The 18,505-nt window shown below is 41.6% G+C and overlaps 1 protein-coding gene and 1 pseudogene across 1 annotated transcript in view; one reads left to right on the top strand and one right to left on the bottom strand.

Annotated features, from left to right (window-relative positions):
• Positions 1–6,246: 6,246 nt before the first annotated feature.
• EPM2A (EPM2A, laforin glucan phosphatase) overlaps positions 6,247–18,505 on the bottom strand; it is a 45,775-nt gene continuing 33,516 nt past the window's right edge. Inside the window, exons 2-3 of the mRNA XM_023528321.1 lie at positions 16,337–16,578; positions 6,247–8,614 (exon numbers count right to left, since the gene is read on the bottom strand). Of these exons, the coding sequence (XP_023384089.1) occupies positions 8,337–8,614; positions 16,337–16,578 (520 nt within the window). The 3' untranslated portion in view covers positions 6,247–8,336. The remainder of the gene's footprint in view (positions 8,615–16,336; positions 16,579–18,505) is intronic.
• LOC111737225 lies at positions 9,533–9,655 on the top strand (annotated as a pseudogene).

The following is an 18,505-nucleotide window of genomic DNA, read 5'->3' as shown; positions in this document are numbered from 1 at the left end:
AGTGCCAGGTGTTAAGTGCTTCAGAAGCAGCAAACGTAGGGTCCTGTGAAACTGTCTGGGAGGGGCAACCTTGAAGACGCAAGAAGATATCTCAGGAAGGGTGACCATGGAGACCCGAAGGATGAGTGGCCAGATACAGATGAGAGGAGAGAGGATTCCAGGCAAAAGGAGGAATATGTGCAAAAAGCAGAGGGCAAAAAAGATCATAGAATATCGAAGTAATTCACTGTGACTAGAGCATACTCTTGGTGGATAGTTGGAGGAATAACAAAGAGAGATTAGAGAGAATGGCATGGTCTAGATCATAAAGGCCCTTATATGTCACAATAAGAACTTCTTTACTTTTCTCTGAGAACAGTAAAGAGCCACTGAGAAGTGTCGAGTGAGGAAGACGTAATACCACATTTGAGTTTCAGAAAGGTTTCCCTGGTAGCAATATAAAGAATGATCTGGAGAAGGGTAAGAATACTAATAAGAAGTCAAGATTTAATAACCTATGGCAGAGATGATAGTTGGGAGTTGACATTTTAAGAGATATTTAGGAGGTATACTTGAAAGAACTTGTTGAGTGATTAGGAGGGCGGTAAATGGCGGGTAGGACGGCAAACGTGACATTCAGTTTTCTGATTTGAGCAACTGGGGGAAAGGTCTTGCTACTGTCTGCCCAGCAGAGAAAGTATGGGCAGTCTGGCAAAAGAAAGAAAATTTCAGTGTGTGGTATATCGAGTTTGGGAGATATTCTGGGAAATATCCTGGGAGATGCCCAAATAAAAATATTCAGAAACAAATGTTGATATATGGGCTTGGCACTCGAGAGAGAGCTTTAGAATTGAGAGTGAAATGTGGGTGTCATTGATATAGATGATGATTGAGAAAATTCCGATTTAAAATGACAAACACCTTATTCCTCCTGACATCTGAATGGAAATTATAATATGAAATTTGAAAATAGAAATCTGCCTGCAACAATGAAGAGAGAGGTAAGAAAAATTTTCAGCAGATAAGATAGTTCAGCATAAAAGAATAAGATATTTCAGCATGAAAGAATGTGCTTGATGGATGAACTAAAGGAAAGAAAGCTGTGACACAGAACACCTAACGAGGCGATGCAGTTCTGCAAGGGAGGTGAACGACATGCTCATTGGAACCTTGAAAGTCACTGGGCTTGAAGGTCTCAATTATGATGGAAGTTGAGACAGATAAGAAAGCAAAAATGAGATGAGGTGGTAATTATCAGTCTGGCAATGAAGAGTGTCCTCACCAACATTTTCTTTGTCCTCCTTAACAAATTTTTTAAAGTTAGGAATACAAAAAGAAAAAGAGAAAGTGTATCGAAAACAACTCCACTATAATTGTAATAATGTCAGCATGAAGGAAGGGTAAAGACCAGTGGCTATAAGTCAACATTCAAGTTTTTTCCATGTTGTTGGGGAGAAGGTATAATCAAAGTCAAAAATAAAAGCAAGAAAGGAGAAAATAAAACATAGGAAGAGCAGAAAACTTTTGAAATAAAAACTAAACAAATAGAAAAACGTCGAAATATATCAGTAATCACAGTAAACACGTGATTGGGTGCTGAACAGGCATAAGCTTTGAACACCATTCTGTAACATATGAGGGATGCTCGCCTTGTTTGTCCACAATAGATACAAAATATTCACTGAAATTGTCTGGACCATAAATCCATTTTTGGATTTGTTACTTAACTTTAAGAAGGCAACAATAAGGATCTTTATTGAACAAAAAAAGTACTTCGTTTCTTAATTATATCCAGCAAACTAAATTATATTCCGTGAGTTATGAGTTTTCTCTCACCAGAAATTGATGAAAGCCTTGATAGGTGTGACAGTGACAATTCGATTCTATTGTGTTTTAGGTCCCGCTCTTTATTTTTTCACTGTCCAGTTTATTCTGACATTCTCCTTTGTAATCCATACTATTCTGACGTTATGCCGGATCATTTAATACTAATTATTTATAGTTTAGGTTTTAAATGATAGTGGTCATATTCACTGAATGTTAAGCAGTATTTCCTTTAGTCATATCGGTATAATGCCTGATACAATTACAGTATTGGAATTCCTCCTGTCTTTTTATTTGAATGCCCCACATTTTTTGTCTGCCTCCAACCATTTTTCAGCTGTCTCTGGACTTTGTTCTTGGGTTTCTGTCCTTGGAGCTAAATGATAACTCCCAGATTGTACTCGAATTTAGAGCTTTTTTTTGCATTGGACAGATTCTTGGATATCCTATCATATCCCGTAGCTACAGGAGACTAGAGCTTAACTGTTTAACTATTCCATGCCTACTATAATGTATACTAACCATATATTTTATGTCAACACTAAACTAATGCTAAGGAATCAAAGATAAACAAAAAAAACTTAAGGGACATCTGTAGAAGATGATAAAAGAGTTTCTCAGCAGAAGACAAATAATATGAAATATACAAATACATTTTTACCAAACCTTGAAATGATCCCACATGAGAAAATTAGCTAATTATTCGACGAAAGAATGTTTTGATTGTGTTTTATGTTAGAGTTTTGAATATAAGTTGTATTAGATAAAAACTCGGTCTGAGTTTATAAGTATACAGGTAGAAGCACTGAATATTGTCATAGTAATCATCTTTTAAAATCTCTCTCGCTTAAATTTCTACTAGAGAATTCTACATTCATTCATTCATTCATTCATTCATTTAAAATTCTACTTTTAAAATGTAAAAACCCAATTTATATATTCAGGGCTAACGATTCCATTTGCGAAAAGTCCATTATTTGTACAGCTGCTTCTATGACATGCTACTTTTTTCTTATGTTTCTTCTCTTTAAAAAAGAAAAATTTATACTCGGTGTGATTTCTGTCTAGAGGTAGAGAAAAGAAGTCATAAATTTCAGACCAGCCCAGTCCATTCATTTTTAACTAGCTATTTGGCTAGATACTAAGTTTACCTGGTTCCCATAGAGACAAGATGATCTGAAGGTGTAATTCTTTGCAGTGTGCTTATTTATTGCCAAGAAAAATAAAGAGTTTTCAATATCTTTCACTTTGGGTTGACTTTCAGTTGAGTAGGTAAGAACCACTGCTCAAAGGCAAATAATTGGAAATCACAAATATATAAATGTTCTGAAGTCTAATAGATACACTACACGCTACTCTTCTCCATTATAACATTTTAATTTACAGATTATCATTCAAGAGCATCCGTTTCTCTTTTTAAGAACTACCCTCTGAAACCTAGTAGAAGCAAATATAAAACATATATTCTTTAAATGACATAAGAAATCACAATATGTTTTGATGCCATAAATTATGACAAAATAAATACTATTTTTTAAGATAAGAATTACATATTGGTGGTGTACCAATTACAATGCCTTTAGCTGTAAGCAATGAAAAACCCAACTCCAACTGGCTTAAACACAGACAAATATGTAGTTAAACACAACCAGAAGTCAAGAAGTTGGGAGGATCTCAGGGTCAACTTATCTAGAAGCTGCAAATCTAGTTCTCTTTTCTGTATCCTTTCATGCTGGCTCGGTTCTGAGGCTGGTAGGGAGATCATTCCACTAGCCTGGATCACAGATCTACACAAAACCTCCACCATAGCAAGAAAGGGCATCTCTTTCTGTCGTTCTTTTTTTAAGAATGAGAAAACTTTACCCAGAAGCTCCCAGAAATTCTTCATGTAACTCACATGTTTTTTCCTGAACTAAATCTCCATCACAAGGGAAATGCTTGATCTTGCTCAGCTCCAGTTTCCTGAACCAAGGATGAGAGGGTTTTCTGTCAGCATTTTTCCCATCTCAGTAACATTGTAGTTGCGGCCTGACATCAGGCTAAATCTGTAAAAATGGAAAACTCTACGCATTCTGGTCTTTTCTTCCAACTTTCTAATCTCTTCAAATCTGCCTGCTTTAATCACGCTCTATAGTCTTCGGGAAGTTGTTTTCGGTACTGTTATGGTTTGAATTGTGTCCTTCAAAATTCATATGTCGAAGTCCTAACCTCTGGCACCTCCGAATGTGACCTTATTCATAAATAAGGTCTTTGCTGATGTAATTAGTTAAGGAGAGAGAGAAAGAGAGAGAGAGAGAGAGGGAAAGAGAGACAGAATCAATCATGTGAAGATGAAGGCAGAGGTCAGAGTGATGCTCCTGAAAATCAAGGAATGTCAAAGATTGCCAGGAAACCACCAGAAACTAGGTGAGAGGCCTGCAGTGAATTCTCCCTCACACCGCTCAGAAGGAACCAACCCTGCCGATACCTTGATCTTGTGCTTCTTGCTTCCAGAACTGTGAAACAATAAATTCCTGTTGTTTAAGACACCCATTTGTGGTAGTTTTTTACGGCTGCCCTAGCAAACTAGTACATGTAGTGAGTGTGCCCAGAGTCTATACAGGTGGTTCATTAGGAGCTTACTCTACCAAATCTTACTCACTTTAGAACAAGTTCATGTTTTTTCTATGCCTCTAGTTTTCTTATCTGTAAAATAAGGATAATATCTACTTCATAGCATTGCTGGGAAGATTAAATCAGCTGAAGAATGTAAAGCCCTTAGAAAACAACACATAAAACATGTATGTTTTTAGTAGTTATTAGCCATTCTTACCCTTCACTCATTGAACTACATGTTGGATTCCAATATAGGTACTCTAGGCGCATCATCACATAAAACAAATATAAATTCTTACCTTTATGAAGTTTACACTGCAGTGAGAGAGAGCAGACAGTAAAACAAGTAAATTATGTAACATATTGGCCAGTAATAAGTTCCATAAAGAGAAATGAAGCAGAGAATGGAGGAAAGGTGAGTGGAGGGGTATGGAAATTTTTAGTAGCGTGGTCCAGAAAGGCATCACGGGAGGCGGTTTGGGTGTGAGACACGTGGATACCTGGGAAGAGCATTCCAGGCAGAGAGAACAGCCAGTGCCCTGAAGGAGGAGCCCGTCTGGAATACTCAAAGAGCAAGCCGGCCTGTGTGGCTAGAGCAGAGTGAGGCAGAGGCAGTAGGAGACGAGGTCAGAGACCTAATAAGGGACCAGGCTGTGTCGGTCATTGGACGGCTCTGGCTGTTACTGAGTGACACGGCAAGTCACTGGAGGCTTTGAACATGGACTGATGTGATCCGACATATACTTTCACAGGGACACACCAGCCAGCGTGCGCGAGTACACATGACCGTGGTAGGGGCTGAGGGACAGGGAAGGGCAGAAACAGGGAGACGACTTAGGCAGCTATTTCTGAAGTTCGGTCTAGAGAACGCTAACCGGGCTCTATCCAGGATCATTCTGTGGAGGAAGTGAAACACAGTTAGGCTGCGGATATTTGGACAGGAGGGGTGACAGATTTTCCTGATGGATTAAATGTTACGTGTGGAAGGAAGAGAGGAGTCAAGAATGACTCTGAGGTTTGGAACCTGGGCAACTGGAAACTGAGTTGGGAAAGACTATGGGAGTAGCAGGTAAGGGAAGGGGAAAAGCAAAGTTGCTGTTGCTGTCGCTCGTCCTTTTCCCCTTATTATCTTGCCGCTGTTAGCGTTTTAACAAGAGGTCGCTTCATCAGCCTTTCCCCCTTATTCTTAGTCCCATCTGCTACCGATTTTTTTTCCGAGCAGATAATGAGCCACGGCACAGCCCAGCCTCTCACTTGGTCAGCGCATCACACCTGGCTGGCCCTTCTCCTGCTGTGGTGAATGCCTGGCACCACCGTCCATCCTGGGAACGTGACCGTGACGCTCCTGTTTCTACAGCCACACCTTCCTTCTCAATCCCTCCAATACTATCTCCATAAAAGGAAACACCTGCTTCTTCCTCTTTTGGAAACTTCACTTCGCTTTTTCTCATTTTAGCCATTTTTCTTCCTCTTCCTCCCATTTCCATTAATCCTCCCACCAATTCTCTCTCACTAACAACCCCGTCCGCTCTCACTGCCATGAATTCTCCAGTGACTCCTCAGCACAACCCTAAATCTCCTGACTGATCTTCCTAGCTCATCCCTTTCCTCTGACCCTCAATTAAAACTTCTTGCCACAGAAGAGTCATTTGATGCCTCTGGGTCTTGGTTTGCTCCTTCGAAAAATAAAGGAATAAAAGGAGAAAGAAGAAAACACAGTTTGTTCTTCTGGATTTCAGACAAAATTAATAACATTTAAAAAAATCTTGTACACAAAGGTCGTTTTTAATGCTTTTATTTAGCAAAACTTCCAGGTGATTTTGAAATATATTGGACATCCCATTTATTGAAGACGAGAGGGTTTATTCCAAAACTTTCTTTAATCGCCATAAAATGATTTTGCCTGCTAGAGCAAAAAGGAAAAAATCCACCCAAAGAGGTTTTTCTGTAGTAGAAATTATACAACTGGACTTCTTAGACATTAAGGAAATTCAACACACACACAACACACACACACGTACATAATTAGAAATATCGCATTTTTTTAAGATTAAATTTTACATAACACATGACTATAAAGAGATTAACACAATAGTTATCTCTAGTTATTTTTGGCAAGGGAGCTGGACTTCATATTATTCAATCCTGGTTTATAAATGTAACTGTGTAAAATTGTAAGAGAAATGTGTCTTGTCCAGCCTTCTCTGCCAAAATCAAATGTCCTCTCCCCCGAGTCTCACAGTTATTAGACATCTTCTCCTCCTCTGAACTTCACTGGGACCCACTTTCCATCCTTCTTATCCCCTACACTTCCGAAATCAGTCTCTAATATCTATCGATAAATATTTATGGAAGAAAAGAAGGAGCAGAAAATCAAATAAGCATTGTAGTGTAATAGGAAAAGTACGGGGTCTAAGTCAGACAAACCTAGCTTTGTATCTCATTTCATCTGTTTACTCACCATGGGATCCTGGACAGTTGATTTAACCTCTCTAGGCCTAGTTTCCTCGTCTATATAGTGGAGATAATGAAACATCACTCATAGGGTACTGCCAAGATTAAACTGGATAAGATCGTAAAGCACCCTGCACAAAAGAAGTACCCAATAAAAGTTACTTCCCCCTCCCCTATTCTAGCATGTCATTCACAGTTCCGTCCTGCATTATACTTGATTGAACATGGGGCTGTTTCCAGGCTATGAGCTTTTTAAAAGCAAAGCCTTGTTCATTTTTGTGTTTCCTGTAGAATCTAGGGTAAGGTAGGGACTTGCATATTCTGGAGCCACAGTAACAGTGCATTGTATTAAACTGAGTGTGGAACCAGGATCGTTCCCAAGCTGTGGGACAATTTTCTATGAATTTGGATTCTTTGGGCTTTTTTGGTAATATGACTCCTCTTGTGAGTTATGGCTGAGGCTACTTTGGCCTTGAGACAGTCCACCACGTTTTAAAATAAGTGGTACAAAATATAACTACTTTCCTAAATTCTTTGGCAACTGATCAGAACACTGTTCCATTTCTCGCCATAGAAACTGCTGCAGAAACATCGACCTTACTCTGAGAGAGGGAAACGGAATGCACTCCCGTTTGCTGGCAAAGCAACAAGTTGTGTTGAAAAAGCACTGAGTGCAACTCCAGCTCGTCTCTGACTAGCCGTAAGGCCTTGGACAAGCGTCTACGCTCATGGAGCCTCAATTAAAACAGAGAGATAATAACTCCTCTTTGGGGGTCACGCAGGGTTATGGGTAGATAAGGAGGGTGATGCCTTAGAATAGACTCTGATAACTGAAACAGGATGCAAAAACAAGGTCTAGAAAGCCATCGATTTTGGTCATGTTGAGTTCTTACTTTGCCATAGTCCAGACTTCCACCTTTACTTCCTTCTTCAGCAACTGACCAGCTCTCATTTTATAATTTTAGCAGAAAATGTGCACATGTGTATGTGTGTCTGTGTGTGTGTACACATACGCACACAGACACACACCCACGAGTGATGAAATCTACACAACTCCCTGCGTTTTCTTCTGCACGACACATTCCAAGGCAGCAAGAAAGTGCAGGCATCAACTCGTAACACAATAAATGCAGTGTCTGTGAAGCAGAGGGCTGGTCCGCTTGCAGGCAGCACAAACTGCATGCATTACCTTTCTGTCTGATGCTAGCACAACATGGCACAGCCCAGCTGCATGTGGCCTCTTCTCTTGTGTCATTCACAACTTCCTTTGTAAAATATTTCAAAGACAATACAGCTCGACCAAAGCATAATGGTAAGTCAGCCCCAGACTAAAGGAGGCGGGTTGAGGTGAGAAGCCAGCAACCATTCTCTTTAGGTAACACCTTTGTTTCTAGATCATTGTTCTACTGTCACCCCCAGGCTTCCTAAGAAAATTGGGATGCAATGTGTATTAACACTGATTCGGTTTCTCCTTTCCTGGGCAGTTACACGCTGCATATGGAAGAACGCACCTTCCCAAATTTCTGAAAAAAATCTTCTTCTGCCTGTGCCAAGGCGTCTTCATCGATGTACACAGCCGGCCTTTTGGCCATGAGAAAGTACTGCACCTTCCTCAGATTCCAGCCCATCACGTACTGGAGCCAGCCGCACACGGCCGCGGTGGACCGGCCGACGCCCGCGTTGCAGTGAACGTACACGGTGTGTCCATTCTCGAGCAGAGCGTGCAGCAGACAGACCGCCTGGGGGAGCATCTGTACTCGGCCTGGCATTGAGAAAGCACAGCACAGACACGTGAATAATGAAGCCCCAATCTCGCCGCTGATGATCCCTCCTCCCGCGCACCGTGAAATCGCTGCGCTCTGCCGGGAGAGGCCGGGATGACAGAGCCTGCTTCATTCCTTTGTTTTGAAGGAAAAGGTGAGACAGTATCAAAACCTGCTAATAAAAAAGTGGAAAGGGCGCTGCAGAGGCGACGGGTCAGCTCCGTGCCGTTGCTGGGTTTGGCTGCTCCTTTGAGTGACTTCTGCCTCGGTGACCATTTCCTTTCAAAGAAAAAGTTCACCATTGTCTATCATCAGAAGAATGGATTTTTACACCTATCAGAACGGTTTGTACAGATCCAGCAGAGGTTTAGAGGATTTCAAAGAGAACCTGACAGGTCCTGTCACCTGAATTTCCTTTAATCCAAAAGGATCTTCCAGGTAAATGTAAAATAGAATTAGTCCATATTGATGAAAGGAGTCAATCTTATTCATTCAACGTATGCTAATTTTCATTCGTCCAATGGAATGGCAAACTTATTAACTGATACACGTGGGATAATCAATTGTTCATTCATTCCCTGTGTGCGTGAAAACGGATTCGGTTTCTCCTTTCCTGGGCAATTATGATTATACTGTGATTATAGTTACTGCAGCTTCATGAATACCATTTCCATTATTAGATGGCTCACATGTCTTCTCATCACACTGAGCAAGGACATGCACAGTGTGCCGCCCCCCTCCCTACATCTTAGTGGAGGGGATCCCCCTAAAACCACCTTCCGATACCAGGAGTTTCTTCTGCTCACAGGTTCTCAGAGCAAAGATATTTAGTGGATTTGAGGGAGAGGGGTGGAGGATGATCAGTGTAAATTACCTCAAGAAGGGATGAAAGAGGGAAACTAAACTGGGTACCTATTGTCTATGGCCATGCAACCCTGAACAAGCCCGATCGATCCCGTCTGATCTCGGAAGCTAAGCAGGGTCGGGCCTGGTTAGTACTCGGATGGGAGACCACCTAGGAAGACCAGGTGCTGTAGGTGTAAAACATAAAAAAATAAAGGATCGTAAACTGACAAAGTCCTTGTAATCTGTGAGGTCAACCAAGGGTTGCCTCGCCTAAAATAAATAAATAAACAAACAAACAAACTGGGTACCTATCATTTGACATTCTCCAGCTGCTCCCTGTCCTCAACCACATGGAGATAACAATGGCCCTGGAAGTGTCCTCCACAGGCCACAGCTTCACAGCGCCAGCCCCACTGGATGACTAGAGAGCGGGGAAAGCCCCCTCCCTCACAGGAAGCCACTGCAGATCTTCACTGAGGCCCAGAATTCTCCTCCACAGAGCCACTCGGGTAAATTTAGACTTCCGTTTGTAGATGTCCTCTTTGACACATGGAGATCGGGTGTCAGCGCCTTAGAAAGACAGATGTTACCAAAGACCCCGCCGTGGCTAGACTCCCTCTCAGGTATCTCTCTGCCCAGGGGAGATGGAGGAGGAGGGTCTACCTTAGCTTCAGACCCACCCTGCTGGGAGATAGCAGCGGCACATCCACACGGAAGCCAGGATAATATGCTAACTTGCTGCTGGTGTCCTGTTCATCCCTCTTACTACAGGATCTAAAGCCACGGGCCCCACACAGCAGTTTAGAGACTTTTTTAACTGGAATTCCTTTAGGCAGCGCATACAGTGCAGGTTCCTGAGGCTCCAACTCTCCCGAATGCCTGCTGCCTGCCTGGTCCCTGAAGGCATCTGAGACACAGCGGCTCCTACGTGTCGCCTGATTTCTGAGCATCCAGACTGTAATTGATTTACACCCCTGTGCTTGATTTGGGGGTGATCCGAGGCCACAGCTGGGTGAACCATGGCACCTTCCTAGAGGGAGCAAAATATCACTGGAGCTGTAACAAAGTATAGGACATCATATGTACCAGAGAGATGTCTCACTGTGCGCCTCAAGGAGAGTCTTGTGTGGTTGGTCCACTATTTGAGTTGGGAGATCAGGGAAGGCAAAACCTCCAAGGTAAGCTTGAGCAACCCTGCTGACAGAACGAGGCTGGCTCAGGCGCAGGGCTTCTGCCCCGCTGGGTGGGGGCTGGAGGTTCTCTCCTAGTGACACTGCTGAGTAGGGGGTTCGGCTGGTGGACCCAAGAAGCTGGCGTTCTTCCTGCTCCTTTCTGCTCCACCACTTGTCAAGCTCCCTGTTCATAGCTACCTCTCCAACTACCACGGACACTGCCAGGAAATAAATAGAAGTATTTTTAAAGTGGATTTTCATCCAAATGCCAAGTATCCAAATAGTCTGCCATAGCCGTCTGCAGTAGGTGCTGCAGGAGTCAGCGTCCCAGCCCTTGGTGCTCAGCCTTTGCTGCGTCAGTGTAGCTGGCCCACCCAAGCCAAAGCTTATGTGACCCCAGCAGGTTCGCTTCCCTGACCTGCTCTCAGCCAGACATTCAACGAGGAAGAGTCTGCACCAAATGACACACACATCTCCCCGCTTCCTTTTTAATCTGTAAAAGATTCTTCAAGAGGCATGCAGACAGTTTAGAAGTCGAAAAGAGATGTGCGTTAGTCTGAGGTTTGTGATCTCTGGCACGTAATCCTGGGAGGGAAATGTCAGCTGCCAGGTGCCCAGAGGCTCCCAGTTTAAAGGCAGGTTTCACACACCCGTGGACTCCTTGAATCACTTAGCCATCCCACTTAAGAACTATCAAACAAGTAGTCAAATAACATTAAGAATGACTACATAATAAAAAGGAGCACCAGAGAAGTGGTGGGTCCAGGATACCTACCCATCTCAGCCTGGCCTCGGCTGGAGCCCTTGTTTATTATGATCTCCAAGGATCTCACATCACCCCATTTTAATGACAACTCACTGAGCCCTTTCTACCTGCCAAGTGCTGTTCTAAGCACTATGCATGCAACAGCTCTTTTACAATCACCTCTTAGCAATTATAAGGTTGGTACTGTCATCCTCAGTTATATCTGAGGAAACTGAGGCACGGAGATTTTCCCGAGGATATTCCCTAATGGCCACTCAAATCCAGAGAGGCAGACTCCCAAACCTCTGGTCTTTCTGGACCTTTCTACTACTGTCCTTCCAGAACCTGCATGGTCAATGGTACTTGCTAGACCTCATGCTGTCAATGTGAATTTTCAGTCACTGCACCCCACTTGCCTAAACCATGCTCTGCTTTCACCCCTGTGTGAGAATAACACACTGCCAAGAGTTTAGCGCCTCTGCCCCCACCCTAGAGGGGCCATGTGTGCCTAACGTGCCCACGTCCCTCAACTTGAAAACCCATTCTAGGGAGCCTGAACTAATATGGAGCCCACCAAGGAATAAAAAGAGCGCCCCCGAGATCAAGGCTTGCACAATAAAGCCAGTGTCAACCAGAGCCCTAACTTTTACATCTCATACATTTAGGCTCCATATGGGAACTTAATTTGATAAAAAACTTTCATTCTTAAAAGCAATAATACCTCAAGGCAAGACAGAAATGCAGTTTTTTTATGTAAAATAGTCTAAATTTTAAATTTGAATTAGTTGGCAACTAAGTCGAAAATCTGAAACCCTGTGCAGGTCCGATAAAACACTCCACCGTCTGTGATTCCTACTTTGGAATTTAAAACGGGCCTTGGCTCTCACTAGATGCTCAAAAAAACATTCGTTAAGCACATGAATCAAAACAAAATAAAACAAAACCCAATAATACTGATTTGATCTGGGACACGACTAGACCCCTCTCATCTAACTTCTGGTCCCACCTCCTCCAGGCTAATTTAACTCTGAAATGATCAAAAGCTTCCTGAAAGCATGACATGAACAAGCAAAAGTGGTTACAAGGAGGACAAGGGTACAATGGGCAGCCTGAGACATTATGGCCTGAAATAAATGGGGGGAGGGGAGGCCCTAAAGACAGGATTAACCTAAGGGTGACCCTGAAAATCTTTCCGCCTTTCCAACACGTGCACACATACACGTATCTCCCCTGTCTTAATCCAGGGGCAGATTTGTGGCCGAATATACTATTATTCTATTTGAATTCATCTTCTTTTCTACCTCTGCAATGTAATATACATAAGGTTCATATTATCTTTAACATCCTTTGGTAGAAACTGAAGGACGTGAGACTAATACTCTAGTCCCAACTTTGTGATTTTCAAAACACTTTCATATCCATCATCTTAGTCCACTGTTATAATCCTGTAAGGCAGACATTATTATCCCCATTTTCCAAATGCAGAAACTAGCCCGCCCAGTATCACACACCCACGCGGTCATGACAAGGCTCAAAACAAGAAGCTGTGGCTCCAAGGTCAGTGTCTTTGCCTCCTGGCAGAGCTGGATTCAGTGTATTCAGTCAGAGAAAATAACTCAGACGGTGACAACAGAGGGGTAGCTGAGGACTCGGCAGCACATTAACCCATTTGGGAGACCAGGGCAGACCACTGGTTACTCAAGCACTGCCCTGGCAGAGGACAAAACACAACCAAAGTCCTTCCTGTGTGAAGAAAAAGTAGATCTCAATCAAAGGATTTGCTTTTTTTCCAGGTGAATGCTAGATTTGGGAGCTTTTTATGTCTTGGGTGAAAGACACAAACCGAAATTATTTAAAAAGAAAGAAAAAACCTAATCAACCCCTCTGCCTATGACAAAATGTACAAGATAAGGATCGATGGCACAATTGATTGTAACAGGTCTGTGACAACCAGCGGTGACAGTCAGTCCTAACAAACTGTCTTCTTTCTCAGACTTTATCTGACAGCATTATGCTGCAGCTCAAAACACATCCAGATGGATTTTTCTCTGGAGTTCTAAAAATATTCAGCAGAATCAATCTATATGTTCACTGTGCTAATACTGTGAGTCACATAGATTGATCTATTGGTCAAAAATTCCTTAGCAACTCCAGAATGGCCATTAACCCCTTTGATCACTCCCCAGGTTATGCTGAAGCAAAGAATCTCTTTATTTTAATCATGGGATTTGGCCTTTTTCAAGTGGGAGCTTTCATTTTGCTGTCATTTTGTATTGTTAAACTGCCTCAGTGTGAAAGATGCTCCACTGTTATGACTGAGACAGGGTGACTCTGTGACCCTCTCCCCCCAAAAAATTTTAATACAACTACAGTGGGTCTTTGGGGATAGTTTTCCCTTAGGCTTCTCTGCATACCTCAAACTATCATGCAAATTTTCAATTAGTCAGCAGGGACTTCAGCAATCAATGCATGGGGTGAAATGGGGTGCTTGCATACTTATTTCAACTTCTCCGAGCCTCATCTCACATAGTAATCTAATTGGATAACAATGCTATAAAACCAGAATCAAAGAAGCGAAAATTCAAATGCTCTCTGGAAGCTAAAGACACGCTATCCTAACAGTTTTCTCTGTTTTGAAACCAGAGAAACAAGCTGGACAGGGACAAATAAGATCTAGATTCAATCAGTTCTCTTCTGTGCAAATAACAGTTTGGGTTTTTTTTCCCTTGAAAAAAGACAAAGTTCTTGTGACTAAATCAAGCTCCTTGTATCAGCGTTACCAAGAGGAATAACCAAACTATACCCTCCTTAAGGAAAAAATATTATGCCTCCTTCTCAGTGACAGTTCAGTTCAGATACAGACCCACAAAGACGTCCAGACTGGCCAGGAGGACCACCTGAGATTCATAAAGAGCCAAGACAGCCAAGGTCCTGGCAACCTATCATTCTCGAGGTCTTTCTTCCCCATCCACATTTTGAACTACAGATTATGGGGAGACACGTTACCTCTTTGGAAACTTACGACTTTGCCAATTTCCAGCTGATAATGACTATGATGGATTGAGTGTGGTAGTCTGTAGAACGTGTATGAATCGTCAGGTGAGCATGTATGGTGTCTGGAGCAATGTTCTGAGTCTGACTGCCTGTGATGAAATCCAGGCTGTGTCTCTGCTCTTTACCTTGTCCAGGTTATTGAACTTTTTTGTACTTCAGTTTCTTCCTCTGCAAAATAGAGATTAACTACAACATATCCTCAGACTTTTATTGTGGGAAATAAATGAATTAATGCATGCAATTGCTTATAAGACTATTTTATACATAATGCACTTTTGGGGGAAGAAGGCGGATGATAGAACGTTTCCTCCTTAGGCATCGCCACCTTCCTTCTTTCCCCAAGAAAAGCCATTTGGCCAAACTCCATTAACCTGTGCCATTTTCATAGCTCTCTGCTGCCCCCTGCTGACATCTAAATAATATTCTTAGTGTCACTTGGTTCCTTTGGCTTCAGGTTATTCCATTTCTTTTCTACGAAGACCCTATTCTACAACCAGGCTGAAATACAGATTATTCCTCTAAAATCTCATGCCTCTGTGACTCAGCTTATGCTGTTCATCTAGCTGGCAGGCCCTTTTGCCCTCACATTGACCTGCATGCCCACTTCAAATGCCACAACACTCATGTTCCCTCTACAGAAGGTGCTCCTCCCACACCATAATTCCCCTAGGGCACATGACTCATTTTTCTCTGCACTGCAGTTAGTTTTGGACTAGTCTTACTGCCTTTTACCATTTAAATCAAAACAATGCCCTATTTTTCTCTGTTACCCCGGCAGCACCCAACTCACACCATAATTTTCTCTTCACGAAGACATGCCCAGCCCGTACTTGTGCAATAAATGCAGCCTCACTACCCAGAGCTGCATTATCTTTCTCATTATCTTTCATTTTAGCATTGCAGTAACCTCCTAACTAACATCCCCAGACCCAGTCTGAGCCCATCCCAATCCGTTCTCTACATTGCAATCAAGGTGCACTTTTAGAGGAAAAAACGAAACAACAAAACAAGCAGTTACTTTGGCATCTCCTGGCCTCCCACTCTTTCAACTGCTTCTCACTGCTTTCAGATAAAGTCTAACGTCCTCATTGTGACCCAAATCCTGTAAGCCTCGCTTCCCTCATTCTCTCCGACCTGCGGCCACACTGGCCTCCTTCCAGTTCCTACAACCCTCTATGCTCTCCTGCAACCGGGGTTCATCACAAGCTGCTCTCCCTGCCAGGGAACTTCTTTCCCACTCATCCCCGACACCAACTCTTTCTTCAGATCTTAATTCAAACATTATTTCCCAAGATTGCCCTCCCTGACCCCACTTCATAGGTCCAATTTGCCTGTGCATGCTCTCATAGAAATATCTATGTATCTTTCTAACAACAACAAAAAACCTCATCATAGTTTTAAATTTCTATTTGTAGTCATTTGATTAATGCTTGTCTTCCTTATAAGATTATAAGCTCCTTGAGGAGTTATGCCTGCCTTAATTTATTGTCGTATTCCCAGCCACCAGCATAATGCCACACACACAGTAGATACACAATAAATATACGTTTAATGAATAAACAAATCAAAAGACCCATGTTAAATAGAATTTTAGCCAAGGTGTCAAAAGATATATTAAACCTTTATCTTTATTCAATATCTATCATCCATAATTAGGTCAATTATAGACAGAAAGGTAGGTAGATAGGTAGATATGTAGTTAGGTAGGTAGGTAGGTAGCATGAGAGGGACAGAGGGAGGTAGATGATAGATAGATAGGTAGGTAGGTAGGTAGATAGATAGATAGATAGATAGATAGATAGATAGATAGACAGACAGACAGACAGGCAGGCAGATAAGCAGATAGCAAGAGCTTCTCTGAAATGTATTCTACAAGGAGCCAGAAAGATTCTTATGACACTTACCTTCAGTGCTCATATCTGGTGTCGGCATCCAGATGTAGACCAAGCCTTCTTCCTTGTATAGCTTAATCATAGTGTCCGGAGTCATGGGTTCTGGGTAGCGGTTACAGCCTGAGGAATTCTGTACAATATCCCATTCGGTCTGGAAATTCATTACAGCTGTAATTCCCAATTCGTGCTTCAGTTTGATGGTTACATGTTCCACTTGGCGAGGGCAGCTACCCAGCCAGATATTTGGTAGAATTCTAGTGATAATAGATGGAGATCAGAGTTGCTGTATACAACATGTAGCATTAAAATGCGATTAACCTTTAAATCTGGCACAGGAACAACTGTATAAAGAATGTGAGCACCACTATTATTGAAAGAAAAAAAAAACTGGGGAAACGATTCAATTAACTAGAATGCCAGAAAATAGGCATTAGCAAGCCAAATCTAACAATATATAAAAATAGGTCTACCAAGTTATACTTACATGTGGTTCAACATTAGGAAACCAACCAACATAAATACTGACAAATTAAAAAAGCAAAAGTCCTATAGTTATAGTAATAAATTCTGGAATACATTTGCTAAAATTCAGCAATCATTTCTGTATAAAACTCTATATAAAAATTTCAAATATTATGAGACCTTTTAAACATGCTGAATACCAGAAACTAACAATATTCTTTTAAATAAAATCAAAGTAAAGATTCTTTCCATTAGTATCTAATGTTGTTCTATGTTTCCTCGATGCTACAAGCTAACTAGAAGGAAATATAACTACCTATTAAAAGAAAGAAAACATTATTATTTTTTCAAGTATGATTCTGTATCTGAATATTCTAATTCAGGGGCCAAATCTTGAGAATCACTCTCTAAGAGATTCAACTACAAAGAATTGAAAATATTAAAGGTAAGATATCTGGATGAGGGAAAATATAGAAAAATTAAACAATTTTTCTCTGTACTTGTAATAGCCAGGTAGAAATGATGTGGGGTGTGGGGTATGAGGTGTATGTGTATTGGGGGGGAGTCTCATTTAAAAATTATCAAAATTAAAAAAAATGTAGAAATACATTTAACTAGAAAAAAACTATGAAATATTTTTGAAGGACATTAAAACAACAACAAATAAATAGACACACTGTGATACTGTGACTTAAAATACGAAATATATATTTGGTTTTCCTCCCTGGTTCTGGCACAGAGCTCCTCCGAAAACCCTTGGAATTTCTCAAGTGTTGGGAGACATGAAAGTGACTTTTATTATGTTAATAATGTGACTTTGGAGAGCACATAAGGATGCTGGCTGGTTACCAGGAGACTCAAGCATGTGATTAGAGGGTTGGAACTTTGGTCCCACCCTGGACCTCCTGGAGGGAATAGGGGATGAAGGTTGAATCATACATAACTATTTAAAGAAGCTTCCATAAAAAACCTAAAAAGACAGGTTTCCAGAGCTTCTGGGTTGCCAATCATGTGGAGACTGGAGACAGTACTTGGAAGGGGCATGGAAGCTCTGTGCCCTTTCTGCATGCCTTGCCCTGTGCATCTCTTCCATCTGGCTGTTCCTGAGTTACATCTATTTATAATAAACTGATGGTCTAGTAAGTAAAATGTTTCTCTGAGTTCTGTGAGCTGCTCTAGAAAATTAATCAGACTCAAGGAAGGAGGGAATCATGAGAATTTCTGATTTATAGGCAGTTGGTCAGAAGTATAAGGTAACAGGCTGGACTTGCACTGGCATCTGAAGTGGTGAGGAGGGCCTCTAGGGGAGGGGGGTAAGTCTGGTAGGATGGAACCTTAACCCATGGAATCTGATGCTGTCTCTGAGTAGATAGTGTCAGAATTGAGTTGATTTGAGGACACCATGCTGGTGTCCAGAGAATTGCTTGAATGTGTAGAGGAATCACCCTCTCCACCACATGTTGGAATTGGATCCCAGAACCCAAAAGACATACCATGCTTTTTAATTGGAAGACTTGAAATTATAAAATGTAAATATCATAAAAATGTAAATATCTTATGAATTAATATATAAATTTAATGCACATTATAATCTATAGTATACGGTATACATTGCCTTGTTCACCAATTATTTCACATGTGTACACTCCCTCCTGAACTAATGGATACTTTAAATTTTACTTGAATCACATCACCTAGAACTTCACTAGGTTCACTGGT

Source organism: Pteropus vampyrus, unplaced genomic scaffold (genome assembly GCF_000151845.1).
Source record: "Pteropus vampyrus isolate Shadow unplaced genomic scaffold, Pvam_2.0 Scaffold24, whole genome shotgun sequence".
In the NCBI taxonomy this organism is placed as follows: domain Eukaryota; kingdom Metazoa; phylum Chordata; class Mammalia; order Chiroptera; family Pteropodidae; genus Pteropus; species Pteropus vampyrus.
This window is presented reverse-complemented; position numbering and strand designations above follow the sequence as displayed.